Here is a 27,091-nt window from a genome sequence, read left to right on the forward strand (position 1 = left end):
CCAATTATTGGAAGTTAAGTAGCTAATATTGAAAGATTAATCACGGGCCGCATAAATTTATTAAACGGGCCGTATGTTGACCATGACTGGTCTAAGATATAACCATCGACGGTTATTAGCCCGATCATTTACGGCAGTTGTTGGTGTATTTGCTTATGATATCGGGTTTCGTTTGATGTGTATATTTGTATAAAAAAATCAACTTTAAAAACCGAATATTTTAGAAATAATATTTACAAAAAATACTTAATAAATATTAAAAATTAGTTATAAAGTTTTAAAGTATTATAAATACTAATAATTACAATATTTATTTATTTATTTTTTTAAAAAGTGGTAATTGTACAGGTGGCGCATCGGGAGACGATCGTCTGGGTTTTGATGTTGAAGGTCGAATTTAAAAATGGAGACGTTTTATTAAAATATTTTAATTAATTCTTAATCGTAGATTTTAGATTATAAAACACCGACAAAATGAGGAGCAGAAGTAATTCTGGAGTCAGACTCGATTATTATCATAGAATTGTAACAAAAACTATTTTAGAAAGACAGGTAAGTTGATTTATTGTCAAATTAAATTAAAACTCTTTTCATTTACAATTATTAAACAATTTCTCCCAATTTCTTACCTTGCAAATTAACGTATAAACTTTATACATAATGAGGCATAATTTAATCATAAATGTGTTATGCCAATTATGCTTGATTATCATTAAAATGGTTAATGCTGTTCTCTGAAACCACATTAAGTTCAGATCTTTTGCGTCAGAATTATATAATTAGCAATTGTAAGTGGTTATAATATAAAAATAAAAGAGGAGAGTAGGTCTACTTTGCCAATCCTTTATGCATTTAATTTGAAGAGTTTGGCACTGTATCTGCCATGCTTTGTACATTTAAATTGTTTTTCTTCAAATTTTCTGTACTTTGCATGGAGTTTTTCTATATTGGAATCAATTTAATGCATTCGGGGAAGTGGCCGGACAAGTGGGGCAGGTTTATGGCCCCTCGGTGGCAGAGTTTGTGGAGTTTTACTATGTTTGCCATTCTCTGCTTTGTTAGATGTCAAATTATGGATGCGTGCTTCTTACTTCTGGTCTAGTGATGCTCTGACTGCAAAGTTTGGTGCCAGTGTTGTCACATTATTATTAGCACTATAAATTGGATGATATTTGTGTTGGCTCTGGAGATGACTAGTGACTGAAATTCTGTGCTGTTGTCGAACTATAAACTGATCTTAAAAGTGTTGGCACGTTAATTTGGATCCAAATTGACTTGTCGGGCTTCGTTGCTCCTTGCCTGGACACTCTGTTGTCTTATTTAAATCTGCGATAGATGTGGGAAAAAGTTTTCTTAGTGTCCACGGGGCAGAAAGAATTAAAAAGGAAGTGAGTTATGTGATTCAAATGTAACGAAAGAAAGATAGTTGAGTGGGAGAGCGGTGAAGATGTCTGTCTATGAATGTGGGTTGTTTTTGTGTATTTTTCGTTGAAGGTTTGACTTGGATATATCGTACGTTATTCCTCGTCTGGGCACTTTTCGGAAAGAGCCACATCTGTTCTTGATGAGTATAATTGAGCTGACCGTATGGCTCGCAATGTAGTAGTGTTTTTTTGTTAACAAATTCATTTATATGACAAGATAAGAAAACAATTTCTAATGTTTGTAAGTTGAAAACTGTCTATGTACATTTTGTCTAAAAATTCTCATATTTTAAAAAATAGAAATACAGCATTCAAAACACAAAATCAGTTACATTTTGCCAAATGTCCTTTTTATTGGAGTTTAATGAATCAGTAAAACTTTCATTTTAAGAGCTTTGTAAACATGTCTTTGAAACATTAGTCTCTTGCTGGAAGGTTCTGAATTTAGAATGTTTACTTGCAAAACACATCATTAAAGTTTATTAGTGTTTAAATTATAATAAACATTAAAATCTATACATTATAGTAAAAATGTAATAGTGAGGTTGAGTCCGAAGTTTTAAACATGAAAATATGTACATCAGACGTTCAGCGCTGCTTTCCTGTAAGCCTAGAAGTTTGACAATGGCATTTGGAATGTTGAGCATGATTCCACTGATTTTCTAAACACCATTGTCAAACTTCTAGGCTTACAGGAAAGTGGCGCTGAATGTCTGACGTACATGTTTTCGCGTTTAAAACTTTGGCCTCAACCTCACTAATATAATGAATACTAAGCACAATCAACTAAACCTTTAACTTTCAATAATGAAAATTTTAATACTAAATTGACAGATGTTTTCGATCTTAACCAGGTCACCAATGATATTCCAAATTGAAATGCACAGAACACAACTTTTCATAAGTATTTTAAAAATATACTATAGATTGATACTCATGTCAAATATTGTATAGTAGAACAGAGTTCACTGAGTTTGGTGTTATAAGCACTTATAATGCCAAACTCAGTAAATTCTCTGTCTTACTATTTTTTAAATAATTGGAACAAAAACATAATAATGTAAAACAACACAAAAATTATAAATGTAAATAATTGGTGGTAATTTTATGAAGTATAAAATTATAACAGATATAAAAATAAGTCATAAAATATTACAAAATAATAATAATTATTTTTGTGTGTACTGTCCTTGTAATCCAAATATTGATACTGGTAGACGATCATACAGCAATGGTTAGGGAAAATTTTCGTTTATTTATTCAAATGCATTTCGGGTTGGTTTATCTTCCAACCCCTCTTCAGTGCTGTTAAGGAATACAAAATATAATAAGGTCTCCGACAATATTAAAAATCACGTAAATTGGAATACAATAAACATAAAAACTTACATATTATATGTTGGTACATGTTTTACAATTATTTTTCTATATTTTAACACAAAGGTGTTATTACATTCTCTATAACATAAAAATTTTTTTTGTGATTTAATACAATTAGATAAAAATAATATTATATATATATATATATATATATACACAGCAACCATACTTACTATGTTAATAATAATTAGTTTGTTGGTAATTCCCAGTTTTTGTAAAAACTTTGCCAATGGCAATGTTTTTTTCAAAAACCAGAAGTAACTTGTCAGAACTAAGCAATCAATGGTTGATGCTCATTGATTAATACCCAAGTTGATTCTGTCTATAGACAAACTATAATGTATCAAAAGTAGTAGTATGTTGCCATGTGTCTGAGTGAATACACTATATAGTTGGTGTTCAAGTTGCAGTATCAAAAGTAGTAGTAAATATACAGTATTTTAATATGAAGTCTTTAGTTGTTTATTTGTTGTTTGGCATTTGTAAGACCATGTGACAGTTTTTGTTTAAATAATAGCATTTTAAGCAATATTTAAGTATTAATACTTAATATACAATAAAATATAAATATGACATTTTTCACAAAGTAAATCCTTTGCTTTTGTCCTCCTTTCCATCGTTTTTTCACCATCTGCAGTCCATAAAAATTAACAACGATACGGAGACAACCTTTCTTTTGAGGCTGCTGCCTCCGTAAATGTCATATTTATATTTTATTGTATATTAAGTATAAACAACTGTCGGCCACGTTTTTCTTATTCATTTTTATCATTAAGTATTAATATTTAATTTTCCTGTTTATTTACTCTGTTTACATTGTGTGTATGAGAAATTTAGATGATAATACTACACAAACACAACTGTAATTCAGTAAATTTGACTTGGATTTTTATCTGTTGAGTGTGCTTTATATACTTCTATATATTTTAGTACTATTCTTCTATGTGAATAATGCAAATCACAAACAGAATTGTGATATCTATAATTATAATTGTTTTTATATTGCACTGTACTCTTTCTCTATTAAATTGATGCTAAACATATAGTTGCTGATTGTCTTTCTCTGGTTTAAATTTTAATGTCAATATAAAGATAATATACTGAAATGACATTTTAAGAAACCAAAAGTATGGTACAGTCAAACCTGTTTTTAGTGTTGGGTAGTAAGGCTTAGGTTATTGATATTGATATGTAGTTAATGACTTGTTTGAATTAAATTACATTATTAAATTCCTAATAACTTTCTAAAAATAGTTAAATTTTTCATTATATGTTATATATTTAAGTTATCAAATACTTAAAATAATTTTACAGCAGGAGAAAAGTGTCTTCTTATTAAAATTAAGGTAAAGATAGTTTTACAACTAAAAGTTTGTAGCTGTATGAGTTAACTTTGATTTAAAACTTCAGAATAATGCTAGTTTTTATTAAAAATATGTATTTTAGACTATCTATCAAAGTGTCTCAGTAGTGTTGCCACTTTTTCAAAATTGTTGACCTGGACAGCAGGTCAGGTTAATTCGAACAGAAGTTCCTGACATGCGCAATGTTATTTTACCATGCAAAGGATAACGTGCATGCCAGTTCTAAACCAGTTAGGACTTGTGTAGGAGCAACTTAAATTAAGAAATGAAATAACTTAGCTTTAAAGGGCTGAGAAACAAAAAAAGAAAAAAAGTGTTGACAGGTTGCGCATATGTCGGCGTAAGATGGCGAATTAAGTTTCGGTGAGAGTGTGAAGTCTTTCACTGTTAAAATAAAGTAAATTTATAAAAATATTTGCTAGTACTTTGTTTCATCATAATTTCACAATTTCTATGAAATCCTGGACAAAATTAATAGTTAATCCGGACAATGAATTGAAAACCGGACGGGTGGCAACACTATGTGTCAGATTATCTTTGTCAAATATGTTGGCAATCTTCTTTCTTCCAAGACATTTTTTAAACTGTAACTATCAATGTGAATTAGAATAGTAATAATTGTACTTAAAAGCCCAGATAGAGGGGCAAGGATAATTTAGCATAGATCCTGGACTATGTTCTTTACATAATGCGAAGAATATAATATGAAAATTATTGAGAAAGTTTCAAATGAGCTTAAACTATTTAATTTAAAACTATTATTTATATTTATAAATTACATCATTGATCATATAAAAGCTGATAATTTCTAGCATGTTATTTATACAATAATGTGTATTATTGAATCTTGGAGATAGATGGAACCCCACATTTGTGACTGCCTAACTTCTATATTACCCCATCTCAGATTTTATACATTTATAATGAAGATTTCATTTTACTTAATGTATTTTTCTTTATTGCTTTTTATTATTATTACCATTATATTTTTTAGTGTATATGTCTTTAAAAAAATTTTTTCTAGCAAGTTCTATCTTTATCATTGTTGTCATGAACTACTGGTAATAGTTGGACATGAATTTAACTTGCAAATAGTAATTTTACTGGATATCTATCATCCGTTTGATAAAATAAAAATAAACTTTATCTCATATTGAAGTAGTTGCTATATGACCTAATTATAATTCGAGGTCATAATTCTGTTGTGAATTGACTTTAAATCCATTATATATAGATCCCATCAAATGTAAATTAAAAAATATGTGATTTTAAAAACTAGCATAGTATTTAATTAGGTTTCTGTTACTGGTTTTTTGTAGACTTTAAAGAATTAATTGTTTAAAAACTAGCATAGTAATTTTTTAATAAGTTAGAAGAATGCTATAAATCATCATATTTACAATTTTTTTTAAAGCAACAATCTCTAATAAAAATGGGATTTAAACCCACAATATGACATAAACGAAATAAAATTTTCACTAATTCTATCATTAGATTGATTAATATTTTGGTTCTTTAACATTACAATTAGATGTTACATTATTACTTGTTACAGACTACATATACATGTAGTTCTTGCTAATAATTAATACATAACATTCTCTTATAATTGTTTATAGCTATAGAAAGTAAGTAACACCTGAATATATTACAGAAAAAGAGGACAACTGGAATAGATATATATTTTTGACTAGCTTAATTTTTACTTAAATGTTTAAAAAAAATTTAAGTTTGAAGTGTCTATAATGATTGCATTTCTAATTTAATGAGAACTTTCATTTATTTGATTAAGAATATCTTTGATGATAAATACAATCTACATAAAAAAAATAAATAAATAATTTATATAAACTTTAGTTTTGATAAAAATGAAAAGTATAGTCAAATGTAATCTTTCATGATACAATTTATATAATTTTAAATAAATTATCAAAGGTCTCTGATTATATTACTGTGATAACAAAGTTAAGAAAGAAAAAATTCTTTAATAACAAAAATCAAATGTATATTTTTATTTTATTTATTTATTTAATTAATACAGGTAATTTAATTAATCACTAAGACAATAATAGCCACCCCCAATACAACAAACAAATGAATCCGAGTAAAATATATACTAAAAACAAAAATAACAATAACAAGTATAAAAAGTAATAAATTGACTAGAATACAAGGTAATAAAATAATAAGAGGGAAATAGTAAAATAAATAAAAGGTAATAAATTTTGTTATATAAAATTTATTACCTTTATAATAAAATTTTACAGATAATTCACAAGTTTACAGATAACATTTAAATAAAAGTCAAGCATAATTAATCTGATTCAAATAAAGAAAAAGTGTTTTTTCTTTCAATGAGGTTAATTATGCTTGACTATCTTAAAATATAAGTGTGTAAATTGTTACTTAATGATCAGTTAATATTTTTGTTAATATAAATTAAAGCCTATAAATTAATAGTCAATGCAATAAATTTAATGAGAGAGTGATAGAAAAATCTATTTAATATACACATGTATAAATTTTTACATTAAGATATGATATGGATTATTACTTTCCTGAAAAGTATGGTAATCGATCAAAAAATGACTACCAGATTTTTATGTTTTTGGATTCTTAGACCTTGTAACGTTGAGAAATGCAAAAAACTTGGGGTTTTTTCTGTATATATGGATGTGTGTGTGTGTGTGTGTGTGTCTATGGGCATGATTTTGTTCATCCTCTTTGAAGCCTAATAATTCCCATGCTTTTTGATAAAATTTTCTGAAATTTTGCGGGGAGGTTTGTGTATTGCGATCAAGGCCATTAAATTTTGGTGGTTAAAGATTGATAGGATGGGGAGATAAAGGGGGTCAAGTGTTGTATCTGGAGTGGGATTGGACTTAATGACAATTTTACTCGTTATTAGCATTTACAATTTTTTATAAAACTCAGCCCTACCCTCAAAGTTAAGCTTTTTGCCATTTTATAATAGTTAAAAATATATAAAGTTTTTAATAATGAAATATCATAATGATGGTGCTACACATGCAGTTTTAATTGTTGCCAGGAAAGTCAAGGAACTCATAGCTGGATTTTTTCAGAGTCCTGTGTTGTTTATAACTTATTCAGAAAATAATTTGAATTTTAATGTCCAATTAAAATTTAAATTATTTTCTTTGAATGACTTAATTGCTTTAAATTTCTGATGGAACTTAAAAACATAGTCTGCTCTTGTTGCATTTGGGAAAACTTATTCTGTTCTGTTTTATATTTTTGCTTATGGTTCTGCTGACAATTCTGTCTTTGATCTTTATACAGAATTTAATGTGAAGATTAAATTCTGTATAAAGTACACTTGAATTATGAAAGTGAAATACTCATTAGGTTTTGGATTAATTGTGTAATCTTAATTATATCATTGATAAAACTGTGAATACGTTTTGCCAAACTTTTGATGAGCAAGATGCTTATTTTGCTTTAATGGGTCTTTCAAAAAGAATGCTACCATTTTAAATCATTATAATTATGTTAAGTATTATCCAAGAAGTATGTGATCATATACCAATCAAAAACTTGGGTGATTATCATTTAAGTTTTATCTTTCATCTGCTCATTGTCTACTATCTCTGTGAAGTGCCGTAAGTAAAAATTGCAACCCTACAATAGAGAAGGTATTTTGTATTCTGTAGTTTGCAAAGTCAGAATCAGTCATCATTATGCAATATAAGTAATCTGCAGGAGCCATATAATTGTGGTTACTGTGGAAGGAGCAACAATGGATGCTGCAATGAGCTAGGAAGAATTCGATTATTGGTTGAATGTCTGCTGTGTGACATGAGGAGCGTGAGTTGAGAAACTGTAAATGGACAAATGTGATGCTTGGACAGTTTTCCAATGTTTTAATGCACATGATGATCTTGAATGATGATTAACATAATTTTAATAACTTAATTTGGTAGAATTCTTTCTAGAAGACCCTGCATTTATTCTTCTATAAATAGAGATGTTTGTTTTTCATGTAAAACAAAAATTTAGATATGATAAAGCTTCCAATTTTCATTTTAACACTTTTGAGAATATAACAGTTTGGAATTAAATAAAATAAAATGTGTGTTATGAACTGAAAAATCACTAAATAAATAAAAAATCTGTGATGTAATGCAAAATTTTAGCTTTTGTTTTGTTGCATAAACAGAAATGAATTAAGTGATCAGTTTTAGCCCACTTTTATCTTATTTCTGTTGGAATTATGGTTAAAAATGTAAGAGCTAAAATTGTTGGATTTAGTTATCATACTTGTTTATTTAATTATTAAGCAATAATTCTGTAAAGTATTGGCCTTTTATCAGAGAGGGAACAAAAGAAGCACGACCTTGTCAATTGGACCCACGTGTGGTCAGGTAATATACCACTTGCCATATGGTGAATTGCTGAATGTAAGCAAATGGCGGGCATAAGTGTAAGCATCACTATCATTTGATAAAAGCAGACCTGAGTGAAAGCTATTCACACAGGGAAGGGTTGTGATTGGTCGGAAGTTTCCGTCCAAAAAGCCCTTAAATTGCAGAGCGAAGAGGAAGAGAGAAGGGCAAGAGACTGGTAACACTAGTCTCAGGCACTTGGGAAGCCCGCTGAGCTTAGAAAGAGCATACTCCTCTGGTAAACATCTTGGGGATGGTTAAGTGCGGAGACTGGATGGACCGTGCAGTTGAGCCAACTCCACAAGCTGACTGAGGCCTCTCCAAAGTTTAATAGTTCCCAGAAGTCAATCTAGTACATGAGACACCATGCTTTGTTATCCTGTATATACTATGCTTTCGAACTTGTACACTCTACATATTTGATTTGTAAATAAACTGTAAATATTGTCTAACTTGAGTGTGGTGGTGTTTTTTCTATTGAACCTGGATCGTGATACACCTGGATCGTGGAGGTGTGCTTTCTATTGACTCGTGATACAGATGGCAGACCAACCCAAAGAGATGGAGTTTGGGAAAGAACTTCACTTGAACTTCACTAGTTCAATAACTAAATATACAAGTATGCTAGAAACTAAACAAGTATACTTAATATTGCATAGTTTCCATGCTTGAATATAGAGAGACCATTTTTAAAATGTAATTAATTATTAGTGACAGGAGGCTAAGATTGACAACAGCTAATAAAGACACTCACTATTACAGTATTTCAATAAAATGCATTTAAGGATAATTTATCAAATAGATTTTTTTGTGCATCAAGAATATAACAGTTGTTGTGATTGAGTTTTCATATCATTGTTTCTTATTTTATTATTTTTGTATTAACATGATGCATACTATCAGCTACCTAAGTAAAAACTGATGTTACTAACACATAACATCAGATAACTGAAGTAATTGTGAGCATAGGATATCGTGATTGCCATTTTAATCTGCTTCATGATAAATAGTTCATCTCTACAATATTGACTGAAATTGTCACGTAAGTATAGTAGAGTGTCGTTTATCCAAAAGCCGATCAACCGAAAGCATTCCAGTTGGACTATGTTGTGCTGAATTGAACGTTTTTGATACTAGATTAACTTCTAAAATGTAATTTTTTTTTGTTTTTATATTTTTCAATATATTTATTTTGTTTGTACAAAATAAAGAAATAATTTTTAACAATACAATAGCCGATTATAGCACGATTATTATTTTTAAAAATTTACGTTAGGCTTAACATCGACAAAAATTCAACGCGAAGTGACACGCAATGGAGAAAAATTTCAACATGGGATAGGTTAATATATTTTTTCGTACATAATCGGTTATCCGAAAAATAAGTTATCCGAACAACCTCGGTCCCCAATTGATTCAGATAAATGATGCTCTACTGTAGTATGACAATTTCAAAATATTATGTAAAAAAACTACATCGAGCAATATATTCTGCTGCTGAGCATAGAACAGTTAAAATTTAGTATTAAATCTGCATTTCACTCTTTGAACAGTTTCAAAATAGTATGGATTGTGTGTTGTACTTTTGAATCAATTATATAATAAAAATACAAAACACATTTTTCACATTTTCAATCAAAAAAAATCCTTAAAAAAAGTAAAACACATTTTAAATGTCTTGATCTATAAAATTTTTGAATTAAAAATTAATTCAATGAAAAATTCTCTGTTATGAAGTCTCAGACATCATAAAAATATGCTGACAAATAAGTTCAATTGTATAGTAATAAATGGTATTTCTCTTGAATGTCCGTAATTTTAAACTGTTCTGTAAAATTCATTTTGTTCAGATTTGTTAATAAAATGTGTTAGAGAATGTTGGTCAGTATTCCTAGTATCATGTGCATAGTCTTGAAAGGGCCAATGCATGGTTATGATCTGGACTTCCACTGCTATACTGTATAGATAAATGGTCGGCAACCGGTGGTCTGCGAGAAAATTTTTGTGGTCCATGGAGAAATTTGGACATTGATCAACTAAAGATTATGCGAAGTATTACGAAAGAAATGCAAAATGCTTAGTTGCTTTTTTCACTCATTGGGGGTTTCTATTAAATCTAAAACCAAATACGAAGTGACTGCTATCAATAAATAATGAACAATAAACAATATTGTGAGTGTGATAGTTGTCTTTCGTGGAAAAGTGCTAAGAATCCATAAACTTATTTCAAGCAAGCTGCAATGAACTTTAGGCTTGCGTTAATTTCTTATAATTAAACACGCAAGTTTCATATTAATATAGTAAAATTGAACTTTTATGATCATTATTATACTACAGATTTTATATTGTTTAAAAAAATTCATGATAGTGGTCCATGGGATTCAAAATTGTGAGTTTAGTGGTCCGTGAGGTCAGAAAATTTGCTGACCGCTGGTCTAGATCACTCGAACCACATTTCTTGGTCTTCTCAATCACCCAACATCATCTCTTTGAATTGCTTTTCTTTGTGTACATGCCAAGAATCGTATAGAAGAGTCATAGATGCCATTAACAGCATGATTCCTAAAATTAGGATATGGCATGCATCGTAATATGCTTGCCACATCAGGAGCATATGTGAAAATGTACTGATTTAGTGTAACTAACTTTTTTAAATGCACTTTCTATTACTATTGTCTACAATACTATACTCAAGTTTCTCTTTCAAAATTAATCCACAAAACTAGAGAAATTCATGGGGGACATCCTGTATATTTGTTTAACAATAATGATAATCTAGGAAAGAATTTTAAAAATCTTGAATATTTTTTCCGAATGTTTTTGACCAATTGGAATTCTTTTTAATCTTTGGTCTTTAGGAAGAGGAAATAATCGTAAAGAATGCAAATCAGATGAAATATGTCTGAGTGATTGGAAATTTTTCCAAGAAATTTTTTCTGAGAATAATATACACTGGTTCATAGAGTCTGTGTTTTGTGTAAAGTTATGAATCTTTCGTACGATCTGATCTTACAAACGATATTCAATTTACAAATTGTTATTCTTGTACAGATTCTTTGTTAATTATTCCTTAAAATAAAATCATTAATGAACATTGCTTTCATCTTTAGTTTTGAGTTTTTGGGTTGCAATTTGAAAAAAATTGTAGACCTATAAATTCCCACTGTTGTTTGTCTGTCTCTCTGTCTTTCCTTAATCTTGAGAACAGAGTTAGACAGATGAAAGACGAGACCAGACATGGAAACTTTAGTGGTAAGATGCCCTGATTAACTATATACAAACTTCCAAGGCAAACCAGAAGTCATGTTTCAATTCAAAATTTTCCCCTGAAAGATGTCAGATTGACTACTGGTATGACTCTAATGTAAAAGTATGATGTATAGGGGCAAGCCACTACTAATTTGAGGTGGAGAGCATATATTTTAAATATAATAAATTAAAAATTGCAGCTTTGGCATTGTTACGATGTCACAATAAATAATTATTTGTTGTTTTTTAGATGAAATTTTTCTATTTATTATATATTCTAACAAATATACAGATAAACTTTACACATTCGATTTATCTAATTTAAAGATTAAATCCAGGGTGTCCCAAAAAGATGTACTCACTCTTTGATTGTCAAATATATAAATATTTTTTTGTAAATAGATGTGTCTTGTCAAACACACAGTCCTAAGAAGTTAAATCAATAAACAAATAAATAAATACATTAATTTAAAACCTATTACTAAATTAAAAAAACATATTAATCGTCTATCAAAGAGAGTACATCTTTTTGGGACACCTTGTATATCCTGGTGACTGAAATTATATCATAGATACTAATAATTGAGTTCTGTGATTGATTCAATAGTGAAAAAAAAACAGTAAATACTTCATATTGTGCATATTGATATTTTAATATCTAAAGAAAAATATTTATTTTATATAAATTATTTTATTATTAGAACTAGGATGACTCAGACAGTATAGCATATGCCTCCAGTGAAATGGCATAGATTTGTGCCTTAACTCTACTAGATTTATTTTTCTTTCTCTTACTGCTCTGTGGGTACTTAGAGGGCCTTTTTTCCATTTTGTTGTGAGTTTGCCAGACCCATGCAGCAGCCAGATGGTGAAGTATAGGGTTTGACATATTTACAACAGTTCCTATAAACATTACTGGGATTCTGTCTGAAGTCAATCCTAAGTCTTTAGAGAGTCAGGCTGACATTTACTGCCTCAGATATTTGGCTAGCAAGAACTAGATTTTTCATTATCTGCTATGTTGCTTGCTTATGAAAGATGTAATAATATTTTGTTTTTAATCAGTATTTTTATCTTAATGTATTTACTCTTCTGTATAATATACTAAATATGAAAAATATTGAGTTAAATTCACTTTTCTTTTACTTCATTCGTATATGTCATAATTTAAATATCTCACTAATCTTATGTAGCTTTGCAAAAATAAACGTACCATGAATGTTTTCGTGGTATGTTTATTTTTGCAAAGCTATGTTGTAATTCAGATGTGATGCCAGTGAAAACGGCATCACACCTGAATTACAACAGGCAACTGTGATCCAGCAAACTCAGTAGATACACCAACTTAGGAATTTGGAGGTATTAGAAATGTTTAAAGCAGAACGCCAAGGCCTTTCATTCAATTTTAAGGATGAAAAACAATTCTTGAGGACATGGCAGGCTATGTATGACCCGGCATTATAGTTGCTGACACAGATGTACATCGTTATAGATTTAAATTTAAAGGGAATTCAAAAGAACATTGGAATTGAAATAAAACAGAAACGCACTGAAAATGGTTTTCTCTATTAAAATTTCCACCTAAAGAAGGTCCTAAGGTGGACTGAAAATGTTTGTGGTATGTTTATTTTTTGCAAAGCTACATAAGGTTAGTGAGATATTTAGATATTTAGATGCTTTGTTTTTAAGATGGATTTTATTCAAATATGTCATCATTGGCTTGACGGAGATTATAATTTCTGTAATCATTAAATTAAAATAATTTATTTAATTCATTCATATTTAATGTTTATGCATATTAATTCATAATTTTCTCCTTCAGAATCCAGTTACCGGTCTTCTTCCTTCAGCAAATAAAAATGATCACGTGTGGGTTCGTGACAGTGTTTACTCTATCATGGCTGTGTGGGCTCTATCCATGGCCTATAAAAAGAATGCTGATCTTGATGAAGATAGAGCAAAGACATATGAACTAGAACAAGTAAGCGTTTTGTTACTTTTTGATGCTTACTTGTAATATAACATTAAGAACTTTTATAAAATATTTTAAAAATTATTTAATTTCAGAGTTGTGTAAAGTTAATGAGAGGTTTATTAGGCTCCATGATGAGACAGAAAGAGAAAGTGGAACAGTTTAAAGAAACACAAAGTCCAATGGATGCTCTTCATGCTAAGTTCAGTTCTACAACTGGAGCAACAGTAGTTAAAGATGATGAGTGGGGACATTTACAATTAGATGCTACTTCATTATATTTGCTCATATTGGCCCAAATGACTGCATCTGGTTTGTGAAATTTATTAATTAAATATGAATAGTTTAAATTAATTATTATAAAGTTAATTAATTATTTATAAAATTTAAATATATAAATTCTCATTTAAAATATATTTTTTATTTCAGGTCTTCAGATTATATTTAACTTAGACGAAGTAGCATTCATTCAAAACTTAATTTTTTATATTGAATCTGCTTATTGCATACCTGTAAGTAAATCCTTAACTCACTTTATATTAAATAAGAATGTTCAAAAATTTGATTATTTTTCAGTAGATTTAGAATTAATTATCGAAATTATTTTAATAATTCAAAAATTTTAAGATTTAAGATCCTCTTTACAATGTTAACATGAACTGTCTTCATGTTATACTTTGAAATAAAATACTTGATTAATAAAGTGGTGAAAAAACTTTTCTCAGTAAAATAAAAATTAAAAAATATATATATTTTAAAAATAAATAAATATCATGGTATTCCTTTAGTATTTTAGTTTCAAAAATAATTAATTTACAGGATTATGGAATATGGGAGCGAGGTGATAAAACTAATCATGGTCTTCCAGAATTGAATGCCAGTTCTATTGGGATGGCAAAAGTAAATTTATATATTTTCAAAATCTCAATAATTAATATTAAATAATTTTATCCTTATTATTAAAAAACATTGTTAATATCCTTAGGCAGCTTTAGAAGCAATGGATGAGCTAGATTTATTTGGTGGACGAGGAGGACCTTCATCCGTAATTCATGTATTAGCTGATGAATCACAAAAGTGTCATGTAATTTAATAATATATAATAAGAATGAAATTTTTAAAATATATGTATAGACGTACTTATAATAGTTTAATATTTTAGGCGGTGTTACAGTCAATGTTACCAAGAGAATCAAATTCAAAGGTAAATTTAACAAAATTTATTTTGCCGAAAGTTTTTTGTTTCTAATTATGTTATATATTAAAGGAAGTCGATGCTGCACTTCTTTCAATTATAAGTTTTCCTGCCTTTGCAGTAGAAGATCCAGAATTAATTGCTTTAACTAGAAATACTGTTCTTGATAAATTAATGGTAGGTATTTTAATTATTTTTTTAATTAAAGCCTGAAGTACTGCTCTGCTCTTTACTGACACCGGGTATTATAACTATAACTTCAAAACGAACCTGTTACCGGTGTAAATCTTGCGAAAATCGTCTTACAAGTGTCTGACTAACGTTTTCGAACTTAAAACAGTTCTTCTTCAGGTGAAGATGGAAGAATTTGAAAGATAGAATAGAATGTTTCAAATCGAACCGCTTCATTTAATTCCGTCATGGCTGACATGCGCAGTAGTGTCCGGGTGTTGGTTATCGTCTATGCGTGTCTAAAAGGATTTGCCAGGCCGATGAAATGTCGATCTCTTCTTTTTGGTTGATGCAGATATTATTACAGCTCGTTTTATATATAGCGACCGCTTCTAACCATTTTATATGTTCCGGGTGGGGCGTCGTTACGATGATTTTAGCCTTATCTAGTTCTGCGTTGATATCTTGATCAGATGCGTATATACTTAGCGCCGTGTTGAGTTTCCGGTGTTGTAGGTCAGCTTGGTGTTCTTTTAATCTGGTCTTTAACGAGCGCTTAGTGGAACCGATGTAAACGAGCTCCCTTTGCCATCTGTTGTCCCTTAGGGGGATAGAGTACACTCCGTACATTCTGTTGGGATCCGGAGGGTCTTTGCAATTTCTTAGGATTTCGGCTATTGTGGGGCCTCTTCGATATGCTATCTGCATCTGCTGTTTTTTGGCTATTTCTCCATATACTTTACAAACGTATGGGTTGTATGTGATAGGAAGCCTTGTTAAATCTTTTTTGTTAGCGCTACCGTTTGCTTGTCCAGCGGATGTGCTTCCTTGTGATGTTGCCTGGTTTAGCGCTAACAAAAAAGATTTAACAAGGCTTCCTATCACATACAACCCATACGTTTGTAAAGTATATGGAGAAATAGCCAAAAAACAGCAGATGCAGATAGCATATCGAAGAGGCCCCACAATAGCCGAAATCCTAAGAAATTGCAAAGACCCTCCGGATCCCAACAGAATGTACGGAGTGTACTCTATCCCCCTAAGGGACAACAGATGGCAAAGGGAGCTCGTTTACATCGGTTCCACTAAGCGCTCGTTAAAGACCAGATTAAAAGAACACCAAGCTGACCTACAACACCGGAAACTCAACACGGCGCTAAGTATATACGCATCTGATCAAGATATCAACGCAGAACTAGATAAGGCTAAAATCATCGTAACGACGCCCCACCCGGAACATATAAAATGGTTAGAAGCGGTCGCTATATATAAAACGAGCTGTAATAATATCTGCATCAACCAAAAAGAAGAGATCGACATTTCATCGGCCTGGCAAATCCTTTTAGACACGCATAGACGATAACCAACACCCGGACACTACTGCGCATGTCAGCCATGACGGAATTAAATGAAGCGGTTCGATTTGAAACATTCTATTCTATCTTTCAAATTCTTCCATCTTCACCTGAAGAAGAACTGTTTTAAGTTCGAAAACGTTAGTCAGACACTTGTAAGATGATTTTTGCAAGATTTACACCGGTGACAGGTTCGTTTTGAAGTTATAGTTAAAGCCTGAAATTATTTTTTCATTAATTATAGATAGTACAATAGTGTTGTTTTACAATAGATTTTTTGATAATCAAGCATCATTGAAACTGAAATGATGCTTATTATCAGATATATTAGACTACGAATTATGTTATATATGTACATAACACACACACAAACACACAATCTTTTTAATTACATAATATTTAATGTAGCATACAAAGTTGAGACTAATAATTTTGAAAGAGTATATAGTAATGTTACTTGTACAATAATTGTGTCTGCCAGATGGTATTTGTGTCCACTATATGGTTTACAAAATGGCATCACTCATATCAAACTGCACCAAAATCAAATAGTAAACTATTATTTGATTTTTGATAGGAAAGGCATTAGACAGTCAGATTCATAGCAGGATGTATGCACAGCATGGAGAGTTGTGCTTATTGCTACAAAAAACTTGCAAGTAGATTCAGACATTCAAAAAAGGCTAAACAAACATATTAATAGATAATGAGTTGTATAGACTTTAGTATAGTTTATTAAACAACTCTTATTAAGTTTTTAAAATTTGATAATTATTGTTCCAGAACAACTAACATAAATTTTATTAATTAAACACAAGCTAAAAAGTGTAATTTTTATAAATTATTGATAATAGATACAAAAATATATTCTGAAAATCAATGACTATTAAAACAACCTTAGAAAACTTAGAGTCAATTAGCTACAGAAGAAAAAAATATGATTTTTTTTAAATATAAATTTTCAAAATGCTAACTAAACAAAATTCAATTATTTTAATTTATTTTTGGGTTTTATATTAAATCGAAATATTTTAGATAATTATAAATTTACTTATTTAAATATTTTATTTTGAAAATAATGATACTGATAAATTAAATATGTTTGAACTCTTTTTTTAATATATATAAAAGTTTGTTATTGTATAAATTTTATTTTTTTTTAAGGGGAAATACGGATGCAGACGTTTTTTAAGAGATGGATATAAAACAGCAAGAGAGGTAATCAATTATTTTGAATTAATTAATATTTTGTATATATATTGAAATTAAAACACTTTTTTCTAGGACCCTAATCGATTGTACTATGAACCATGGGAATTAAAAGTGTTTGAAAATATTGAATGTGAATGGCCATTATTTTATTGCTATTTAATTATTGATGCTTGTTTTTGTGGGGATCGAGAATCTGTAAGTTGTCTTTTTTTTATAAAATAGCATAATAAATCTGTCATTTTATAACTTATTCATTTAGTGCTATAATTAGATAGATGCACAGGATGAAGGAAGTTCTAAAATAGAACTGATAAAAAAAATTTGTCAAATACACTGTAATAATATTTTTGTTTATAAAATACACGTGAATGATCTTGTATATTTCTTGTGTACACACAAGTTATTTATAAACAATTGTTTTATAATATTTGTTTTATTATATTTTCTGAAAAAACAGAGATCCAAAAATTAAATCTTGCATGGAGCAGATGATATGCTTGTTAAGACACCGATTATATTGTATTTAAGAATGCACGTAGTTAATGATAATCCATTGTAACTTGTAAATAGATTAAATAATGTATTATTTAAATACTTACAAGTTACAAGACAGAATGACATTGTTATCAAAGTAGTTTGAAATAATTGAGAAAGGAATAGAAAAACTTTAAACTAGCCAGTTAATCAAACAATTATATATTGCTGTTTTTTTTTTTTTTTTTTTTTTTATGAATTCACTTTACATATTGATTTCATGGTTAATGTTACCTTAGGATCCAAAATGGCGGCCAGGGAAATTTTTCCCTACTTCGGAGACTGCGACGGGGAAAAAAATTTTTCCTTCATTCAAGATGGCCGCAGTTCCGGCCGCCATCTTGAATTTCTCTGCAGACTCCGTGGATTTTTTCACCGAAATAAACAATAAAAAACAACAAAAAGAGGAGTTTTTTTACTCACTTTTCAATTGTTCGATATTCTGAGTATGATCTCCTGTTTGGGGGTCGACGAAATTTTTCGAATCGTTGAAAGTTCTATGTTCGACCACTACTTTTTCTATGTCGTCAATATGCATATATCCTTTCCATTTGTCCGTTATTATCATACTGCCGGAATTCACGTATTTATAAACGATCCGATTCACAGTGTTTTCTGATCTGTCGTTCACCTGACATATGAAGCAATTCTTATCTTCATCGCAATGAATGCAAATGGACTCGGTCGGCTGTATGCTTAATTTTACAGCAAAATTCGATGCGTTATCGATACGGGGAGGCAAACCTAGCTCCGAAAAGTCGTCTTCCATCAACTTGTAAAAATCACGGGAAGTGCATCTCGACCAAAATTCGTCGTTGCAACTCAAATCGGCAAAACTAGTCATTATTGAACAATTGGCAATAAACTAAACGAGGGGAGGTAAGGATAGGGAAAAAACACGCTTTTTCCTTAATTTCTGATTACTCGGTTCTCTAACTTTTAGGATTAAATTGTTATAAAAGAAATAACAGTACTTACTAATACTGGAGGAAATAATAATAATAAATATTCGACGATAGCAATTTGTGTGCGAATGAAATATCGTTACGAAAAAAAAAACAGCAATTAATCCAATACGCAATTCGTCGCAACACAGCAGTAAACGAATCTAACAGAAACTAGTCGATTTGCATAAAATTGCCCAGAAATGACCAGAAATCACGTCGCAGATCATGCATTTGCATATTCGTTCGTAACACACCTACGAATTTCCTGCCGATTTTACTCTTGCACGACGTCACGAAAAGGCTTCCTCTACCGTCGCAAATTTACACACTACCGTCTCTGTTTCGAGGTTACAGGATACTCGGCAACGTCGAACGCAGGATAGAAACTGAACGGGGAAAAATTTCCCATGTCGTCGACGTCGCGACTCTAGGGAAAATTTTTTTCCTCGTCGCAGTCTCCTGAAGTAGGGAAAAATTTCCCTGGCCGCCATTTTGGATCCTAAGGTAACATTAACCAATTTCATTAACAAAGATGTATGAATAACTAATATATTTATATTAGTTGTTCATTAATATTTCATAAACTAAAATGATATGTTTAATCAATCATAGAATTACATTTAATTATTTACTATAACATCTTTAAATATAATTAGTAAATATTTCATGTAATAAGAACTTTTGTATAATTTTTCGAATTATATGTTAGCATTATTTAATTACATTAAAATATATTTATCATTATTTAAAAGTTATAGTTTATATTTTTATTTAACAGATGGAAAAATATTCGGAATTGTTAGATAAAATACTTGTCAAAACTGAAGATGGACTGAAATTAGTACCTGAATTGTACACTGTGCCAGCAGAGAAGGTAATTATAGAAAACATTTTAAAATAACAAGACACAAACATTTTTACCTTTTGTGATTTGTAGGTTAATGATGAATATCAACATCCGCATAGTCAGGATCGAGTTGCAATTGGAAAAATTCCATTTATGTGGGCTCAGTCTTTATATATTGTTGGTAGATTGTTACAAGAGGTAATATCCCACAGTTTATATATATAAATTTAGACATTTTTAACTAAAATTTAAATTATGTTTTTATAATTTGATTGTAATTGTATATTTTTAGGGTTTTCTTGCACCTGGTGAATTGGATCCATTGAATAGAAGACTGACATCAGAAAAAAAGCCCGATGTTGTTGTACAAGGTATAGGCGAAAACTATATTTACAAGAATAAATTAAAAAATAAAAGACAATGTGTTTTTAGTAATTCAAATTAAAGAAAGAAAATGTCTAAAAGAATTTATTATTTTTTAATGCAATCCTCTTCCTTCTCTAGACATTTTTGAGTGATCTCACAAGCTTTCTAATGCCATTTAAAAATGTTTAAAGTGATCATATATGATATAAACCTTATACAATGCTTTTTGGTGTTAGTGATGTATCTGCTAGCAGTAATGGAAACAATAGTTTCTTTTCTTATAGAGAATATTGCTTAATCATTTATTTTTATTATTATTAAAATTGTTAGATTGTCTTAATAATCTTCATCAGTCATACTTGTTTTTCTTGTATTTTTTGACTGATATGCCTTTATCATATTGTTTTAACATTCTTTTGCAAATTTAAGAGAATTTATCTTCTTATGGCATGTTCTTTAATAATACAACTGGAAAATGCAGCTGACATATTTACAATTTTTTAGGACTACACTGAGTACAGTCAATTTAAAAAGAACACTCAGACTTACCTAACCATGCAGTAAATGTTTCTAAAACTAGAAGAAACATTTATTGATAGGGTTTAATTTTATATACAAATTACCTTTACTTTTTGATTTGTTTATATATATATAAATTTCTGTATAAGTGTGACTGAAAAAATTTACAATATTTTTTATATAATTCTTTTTTATTACTAATATGGTAATTTCTAAACAGTTTTAAAATATTTAAAAAAATTAATAATATGAATTTAGATCTTTTTAATTTAAAATGATGATACTAATTTTGAAATTTATTATATGTATTGTATCATGATTGAAATTTGTCTTACTTTGTATACAAAATTTATTATTATTAATCAACTTTGTATGTAAGGATAAATAGTATAATAAATTATGGACTTGTATTTAATTAGTTTTTTAACATAATCTTATAACAATGTTGTTTGTTTATATGCAAGTAATAGAAACTCTGAATTTTATACAAATGAAAATTGAAATTGTAACAATTAAAAGACTAATAATTTTTAAAAATTTTGTAGTTGTAATATTAGCCGAAGATAATGCCATTAAAGAGAAATTACGCCAGCATGATATAACAGTTCAGACAGTTGACGAATTGGCTCCAATTGAAGTGCAGCCTGCCAGTGTTTTAAGTCATATATATGCGTATTTAGGTATATTGCAATTTTTCTTTCAAAATTATCTTCAAAAAGTGTAAAAGAATTGTATAAATTATGTTACTCACTTATTTCATACTTAAGAAATTAAAATTGAATATGAGTAAAAATAATATTTTTATGTAGGATGGAACAAAAAACTGATGCTTTCTGGCAGACAGTCAAAAGACGTTGGTTTGCTCAGTACTAGCAAACTTTATACGCTTCAAGACAAAATATTTGCTTTTACCCCACAGGTATTATTTTAATATTTGTGTTTTACTTCTTTGCAATAATGAAATATTCTAACAATAACATTTCTATAATAAAAATATGAGACTATATAAATTTAATTATTTAAATTAACACTTTGTAAAAATTTAATTTACATTTTCAAAACTTCTTTTAATAATATTACATATGTGCTATATTTCTGTTCTTATGTGTGCTGAAAATCTACTGTCCAGTTTGTTGACCAACAAAGATTTTATGTTGCATCTGATACCGATCTTCTGATTGACATTTTCAAGACAGAAATTGCCTTCCTGAAGACAAGTTGGCATATTTTAGGACGCCCCATCGTTGTTCTACCTCTCAGTTCCACCATTTTAGGTGGGTTTGGATGTTAAACAATGAATATGAAGTATTTATTGTGTTTTGAGGCATGGATAGAACTATACTTTCATTTTATTGGGGCTGTGTTACATTACCAAATCTGCTTGTTTTATGTGTATTCTTCAGCATGGTTTTGTTATGACTTATTCTTCTTATACCCTTTACTTAACTTCTTTTATTGTTTATATATGAAAAGAGATTAGACTATAATTAATCTCTCCTTTTCTTTCTCTAATTTTTTTACATATTTTTTAATTTTTTTTTTTAAGTTATTTTTATTTTTATATGCTACTCACAATACAGTTTTGCCAAATAGAATACCTGCACCTGGCAGATAAATTTCTTGAATGAAAAACCTGAAATTCAGTGTTTTTAGTACTTCATTTTCTCTCTGTAAATCAGATTAACATGCATTTAATATCAGTTGAGATTTAGAAAGACGAATGCTATTTTTGCATTTATTAAATTATACCTTTTATCAGTTTTAATATTAGTTTATATTTTGTAATATAGTTACAAAATATAAACTAATATTAAAACTAATTAAGAGCAATTAGTTTAATTCAAATTTTTAATCAATTTTAAACATTATTTAATGCTAATTAATTTTATCACTGAAAACTGAAACAACAGTGTTCATTTACAATTTGTTATAGAAAACATAATGTGTAAATTCTTTAGGAAAAATACCTTTATTGATACAAATCTGAAAATAATCTTCTTAATCTTATGATTGATATGTAATTTTTAGTAATGAATACTATCATTGTGAAGCAGAACTGATTTTATTTACTCTCCATATTAATCAATAAACAGTTTAAGCATTAGCTTACAATACAAATGATTTATTCACTGATTTTATTGAAATCTTAACTATTCTTCATCTGTTTTTATCTAATAATTACATTATCAAAAATGTAATTATTGAAGAAATACATTTAAATTATAAAAGGCATCAGGATTAAATTTTAAGTTACTTTATGACACAATAATTTAGTTCTTTTTAAAGTTTTAATAATGAAACATTGAACAAAGAGGAAGTGAAGTACATCAAAAGTGAAACTGAATTCTTGAGGAAAATTATTTAAAATTAATATAAAATATTAAAGAATAGATTTTCATAGATATCTTAAAATTTATAAGCTTTTCAAGGAATATAATTATTATATACAAATTTAATAAAGAATGAGGATTTTACATCAGTTATTTTCGATATCTAATGCTGTATGTATAATTATAAGATATACAGGTAATCAGATTAAAGTGAACTTGCAAGAGATAGTGTGAAGAATTTGACAATGTTTGTAGTCTGACTTGAGTTGGCCATGTATGTTGCACCATCTTAACGCATTATCAAATATGACTTGCAACATTACCAAACTGAAACTCGTGAATACTATTTCTGATGAGTTCTGCTTTTTTTGATTGTCTGGTATTATAGATAAATAGGATTTCAAAATCCCTGCCAAATTAGATATAATTCTACATTGTCAGATGGCATTGAAATCTTTTTTATAACGCAAATACTTTCAATGATACCGAATTGCTGCCATCAAGCTAATGAATGTAGAATAGAACATCACTATGTGTAGTAGGCCTATAGCATTCTCAAAATTTAAATATTTCAAACATTTAAACTTCACAATGGTATTCAAGGCTCATGAGTACAAGAAAGAACAGAATTTGAAATAAAATGCAAACAAAAACAAATGATTTAGTATTAAGCTACAATTAACAATATTTTCTGGATATAATCACTCACTTTTATAACCACTTAAAAGGGGTTTTTGGACGAATAAAATGAGGTGTTGTCTTTTGAATCTGATGTTCATCCAAGTTCAAGAGTTACTCAGAAGACCATTTTATTTCCAGATATTTTATTTAAATGCATTTCAGTTCAGAGTTTTTGCCAATCCCTCTTCAGTAAAAGTACAACATGTGACAGAGTTTACACTATTGTTCTACTTCTTGAACATCAATCACATTAACAATCATCATGTTAACAAAATGATTGTAAAATTTATCACAGATTGAACCTTTACTGAAGAGGGATTAGAAAAAACACTGAAATGAAATGCATTTAAATAAAATATCTGGGAATAAAACGGTCTTCTGAGTAATTCTTGAACTTGGATGAACATCAGATTCAAAGAACATAAAAGGGGTTTTTGGACCAATAAAACAAAATGTTAAGTGATTGTAAAAGTGGAAAACAAAAGGTGCGAACAGAACTCTCAATTTTTATGGCATGAGTTATAATGTATCACAAATTCATGCCGTAAACAAAAAATTGAGAGTTCTGTTGCACCGTTTGTTTTTGTTTGAGTTTTATTTCAAGTTCTGTTCTTTCTCATACTCATGAGCCTCAAATTCCATTGTGAAGTTTAAATATTTGAAATATTTAAATTTTGAGAATGCTATAAGTCCTGTGTAGTGACTTTCCATTCTACATTCATTAGCCTGATGATGACAATTTTGTATTGTTGAAAGTTTTTGCATTTTAAGAAAAAGATTTTAACATTATCTGACAATGTAGACATTTAGGATTATTTTATCCAGTATTATTATAATTTGAGGTGTAGTAAAATCATATGTTTGTTCTTAAGTACACAAGTTCAAGAAAATGTCAATTTTATCTAAGATTAAAGTATTTTCAATAAAAATTTTTAAGATTTTTATGAAAATCTGAAAAGAAACAGTTGATCAAACATTTGAAAAAGTATATAATGCCTGTCAGATTCACATTATAAAAAAACTAAACATTTATTTGGCATATATTGTGTTATACCATTTCTTATTCTGGCTCGGCTCCCTTATTTTGTAGTTATGTTTATTTATCTAGAATCTTGGCAGAGAAGATTTCTACATGGCAAATGATTTCGAACTTCTCACAAGTACAATGCGTTCAAATTTAAATTTTCTGCGTACAAATTGGCGCATGCTTGGTCGACCGGTTATGATAATACTAGTTCATCACTATCACTTAGGTAAGACATGAAAAAAATACTGAATATAAACTTCAAAAATTCAAAATGCTGAAAATACTGAATATTTTGATACTGATACAGATTTCAGTTTCAGGTTTAATTACTTTTTGTTATATAAAATTTTAAGTTTTTGTTTTATGCCTTTGTTTCTAATATACTTTATTTTGCATGTAATTCCTAGCATGATAAGTTTATTAATTTTGCATGAAAATGAACTCCTTCAAATGCTGAGAGAAATTTTTTTGAGACTCAAATTCTGATTTTCATGAATGCTTTTATAATTAGTATGTAATGATCCTATATAATAATAAATTATAAACTTATTGATTATTAAAAGGTTATGAATTTATTACATATATTTGATGATTAGATTCTAATTGGGATCTTCTGCAGGATTTTTTTTAGAAATTTACATAGTATATATTAAAAGTTACTAAGGATAATTATTTATAATTTTTCAATATATATGATTTTGTTTTTCCTTCTACAAGAATACATCAAAAAGACTGCAAAAGTTTGATATTCTACAAATATGGTTCACAAAGTAAGATGAATTATTATATTTATCATATTAAAGCAAACATATGAGATATTTTCATAAAGTCGGGTTTAATTAAAGTAATTAAGTGAATTAGTTTAAAACAAACCCAATTTTTAAGAGATACCAAACAATCTGCCATATTATTGGGTTATAATAAGATATTTAATAATTAGATTTAAGGTAGTATGACTAGAGGTAAGCAGTTAGGCCATCATCTCGTGATGATTTTAATAATTATAAATTAATTTTAATTTGAAATGTTCTGGAACAAAAGAATTGATCCAGAGTGAGACTTGAACCCACAACTTTTGCTTACTGTGCAGATGTGTTGCCAGGACCTCTGTCTGATCTTAACTGCCTACCTCTAGTCAAGTTACTTTATATTTAATTATTAAATGTCTTATTATAGTCTGATAATATGGCAGATCATTTGGTATTAATTAAAATAAAGATGACAAAAATAAGCCCAGACGTACTTTTGGAAAGTTATTTATTGACAAAAATTGCATTATCTGTAGAATATTTAGAAGAATCGTAAAGTTTTTCATTTTCATATTTCTGTTGTTCTCATTCTCTTTATCTTCATTATGATTTGATTCTCCATGTTGTTCAGATTTATCTATTGCTGAAATTGGTGAGTCTGAAGAATTGTGGCATCAAAAATGAGCATAATAGCAACAATAAGTCCATAAATTTATTTACAACATATTCAGTACATGCATACATATCATTCTAAGTTATTGAACTATATAAATTTTTGATATATTGAAAGAGTTTCTATTATTTTTTTTCCTGTTAACCTGACACTAATGCTGGGTTAATTAACAAGGAAAATGTTGAGATTATTTGTCAATGTTCTGATTCTTGTTGCCCTTATTTGCCTTCTATTCTCCTAGTCAAACTGTTGAAATTAAATTATGATAAATAATAATTCATTAATCACAACTAGATAATTTGCTGAATTATTGGGTTATGGAAAGATATTAAACAATCTGTCTAGAGGTATTGTTTGCCTTTAGATAAGTTACTAATATCTGATTATTAAATTAGCGTTTTAATAACCTGATAATTTGAGCATGTAAATACTGTATTCAGCTTCCCTACAAAAAATGACTCCAGATGTAATATGATGACCCTATACACATATTCATAATATCATCTGATTCAAAAATAAATGTTGATGTAGAGAAAAAGTTGTCCATTGATTTAGGCATTAAGTGAAAAAATGACCATTAATGAAAGCAGTATGATGATTAATTTTAAGTAAGTTATTTTATATACTAGATATATTAAAGTTATTTTCATTAATTTTAACAATAAAGGCAGAAAAGTATATGTTTGACTTTGA

The 27,091-nt window shown here is 28.8% G+C and overlaps 1 protein-coding gene across 4 annotated transcripts in view; it reads left to right on the plus strand.

Annotated features, from left to right (window-relative positions):
- The first annotated feature begins 358 nt into the window (after positions 1-358).
- The window catches only part of LOC136988123 (probable phosphorylase b kinase regulatory subunit alpha), a 48,088-nt gene continuing 21,355 nt past the window's right edge, over positions 359-27,091 (plus strand). For 3 of the 4 annotated variants that reach the window (XR_010882721.1, XM_067285944.1, XM_067285946.1), the window contains exons 1-16: positions 359-552; positions 13,643-13,801; positions 13,888-14,104; positions 14,222-14,304; positions 14,612-14,692; positions 14,778-14,876; positions 14,955-14,996; positions 15,060-15,164; positions 17,678-17,731; positions 17,798-17,920; positions 19,985-20,080; positions 20,144-20,251; positions 20,346-20,424; positions 21,484-21,618; positions 21,748-21,857; positions 22,068-22,212. Coding sequence is in view for 3 of the 4 variants with exons in the window: in XM_067285944.1 (XP_067142045.1) it covers positions 475-552; positions 13,643-13,801; positions 13,888-14,104; positions 14,222-14,304; positions 14,612-14,692; positions 14,778-14,876; positions 14,955-14,996; positions 15,060-15,164; positions 17,678-17,731; positions 17,798-17,920; positions 19,985-20,080; positions 20,144-20,251; positions 20,346-20,424; positions 21,484-21,618; positions 21,748-21,857; positions 22,068-22,212 (1,714 nt within the window). In the remaining variant the exon portion in view is untranslated. Of the gene's footprint in view, positions 553-13,642; positions 13,802-13,887; positions 14,105-14,221; positions 14,305-14,611; positions 14,693-14,777; positions 14,877-14,954; positions 14,997-15,059; positions 15,165-17,677; positions 17,732-17,797; positions 17,921-19,984; positions 20,081-20,143; positions 20,252-20,345; positions 20,425-21,483; positions 21,619-21,747; positions 21,858-22,067; positions 22,213-25,057; positions 25,203-27,091 lie in introns of all 4 variants that reach the window. The other variant, XM_067285945.1, reaches the window with a different exon arrangement.

The sequence above is a fragment of the Centruroides vittatus genome, unplaced genomic scaffold (assembly GCF_030686945.1).
Source record: "Centruroides vittatus isolate TY-2023 unplaced genomic scaffold, ASM3068694v2 scaffold_3046, whole genome shotgun sequence".
Lineage (NCBI taxonomy): Eukaryota > Metazoa > Arthropoda > Arachnida > Scorpiones > Buthidae > Centruroides > Centruroides vittatus.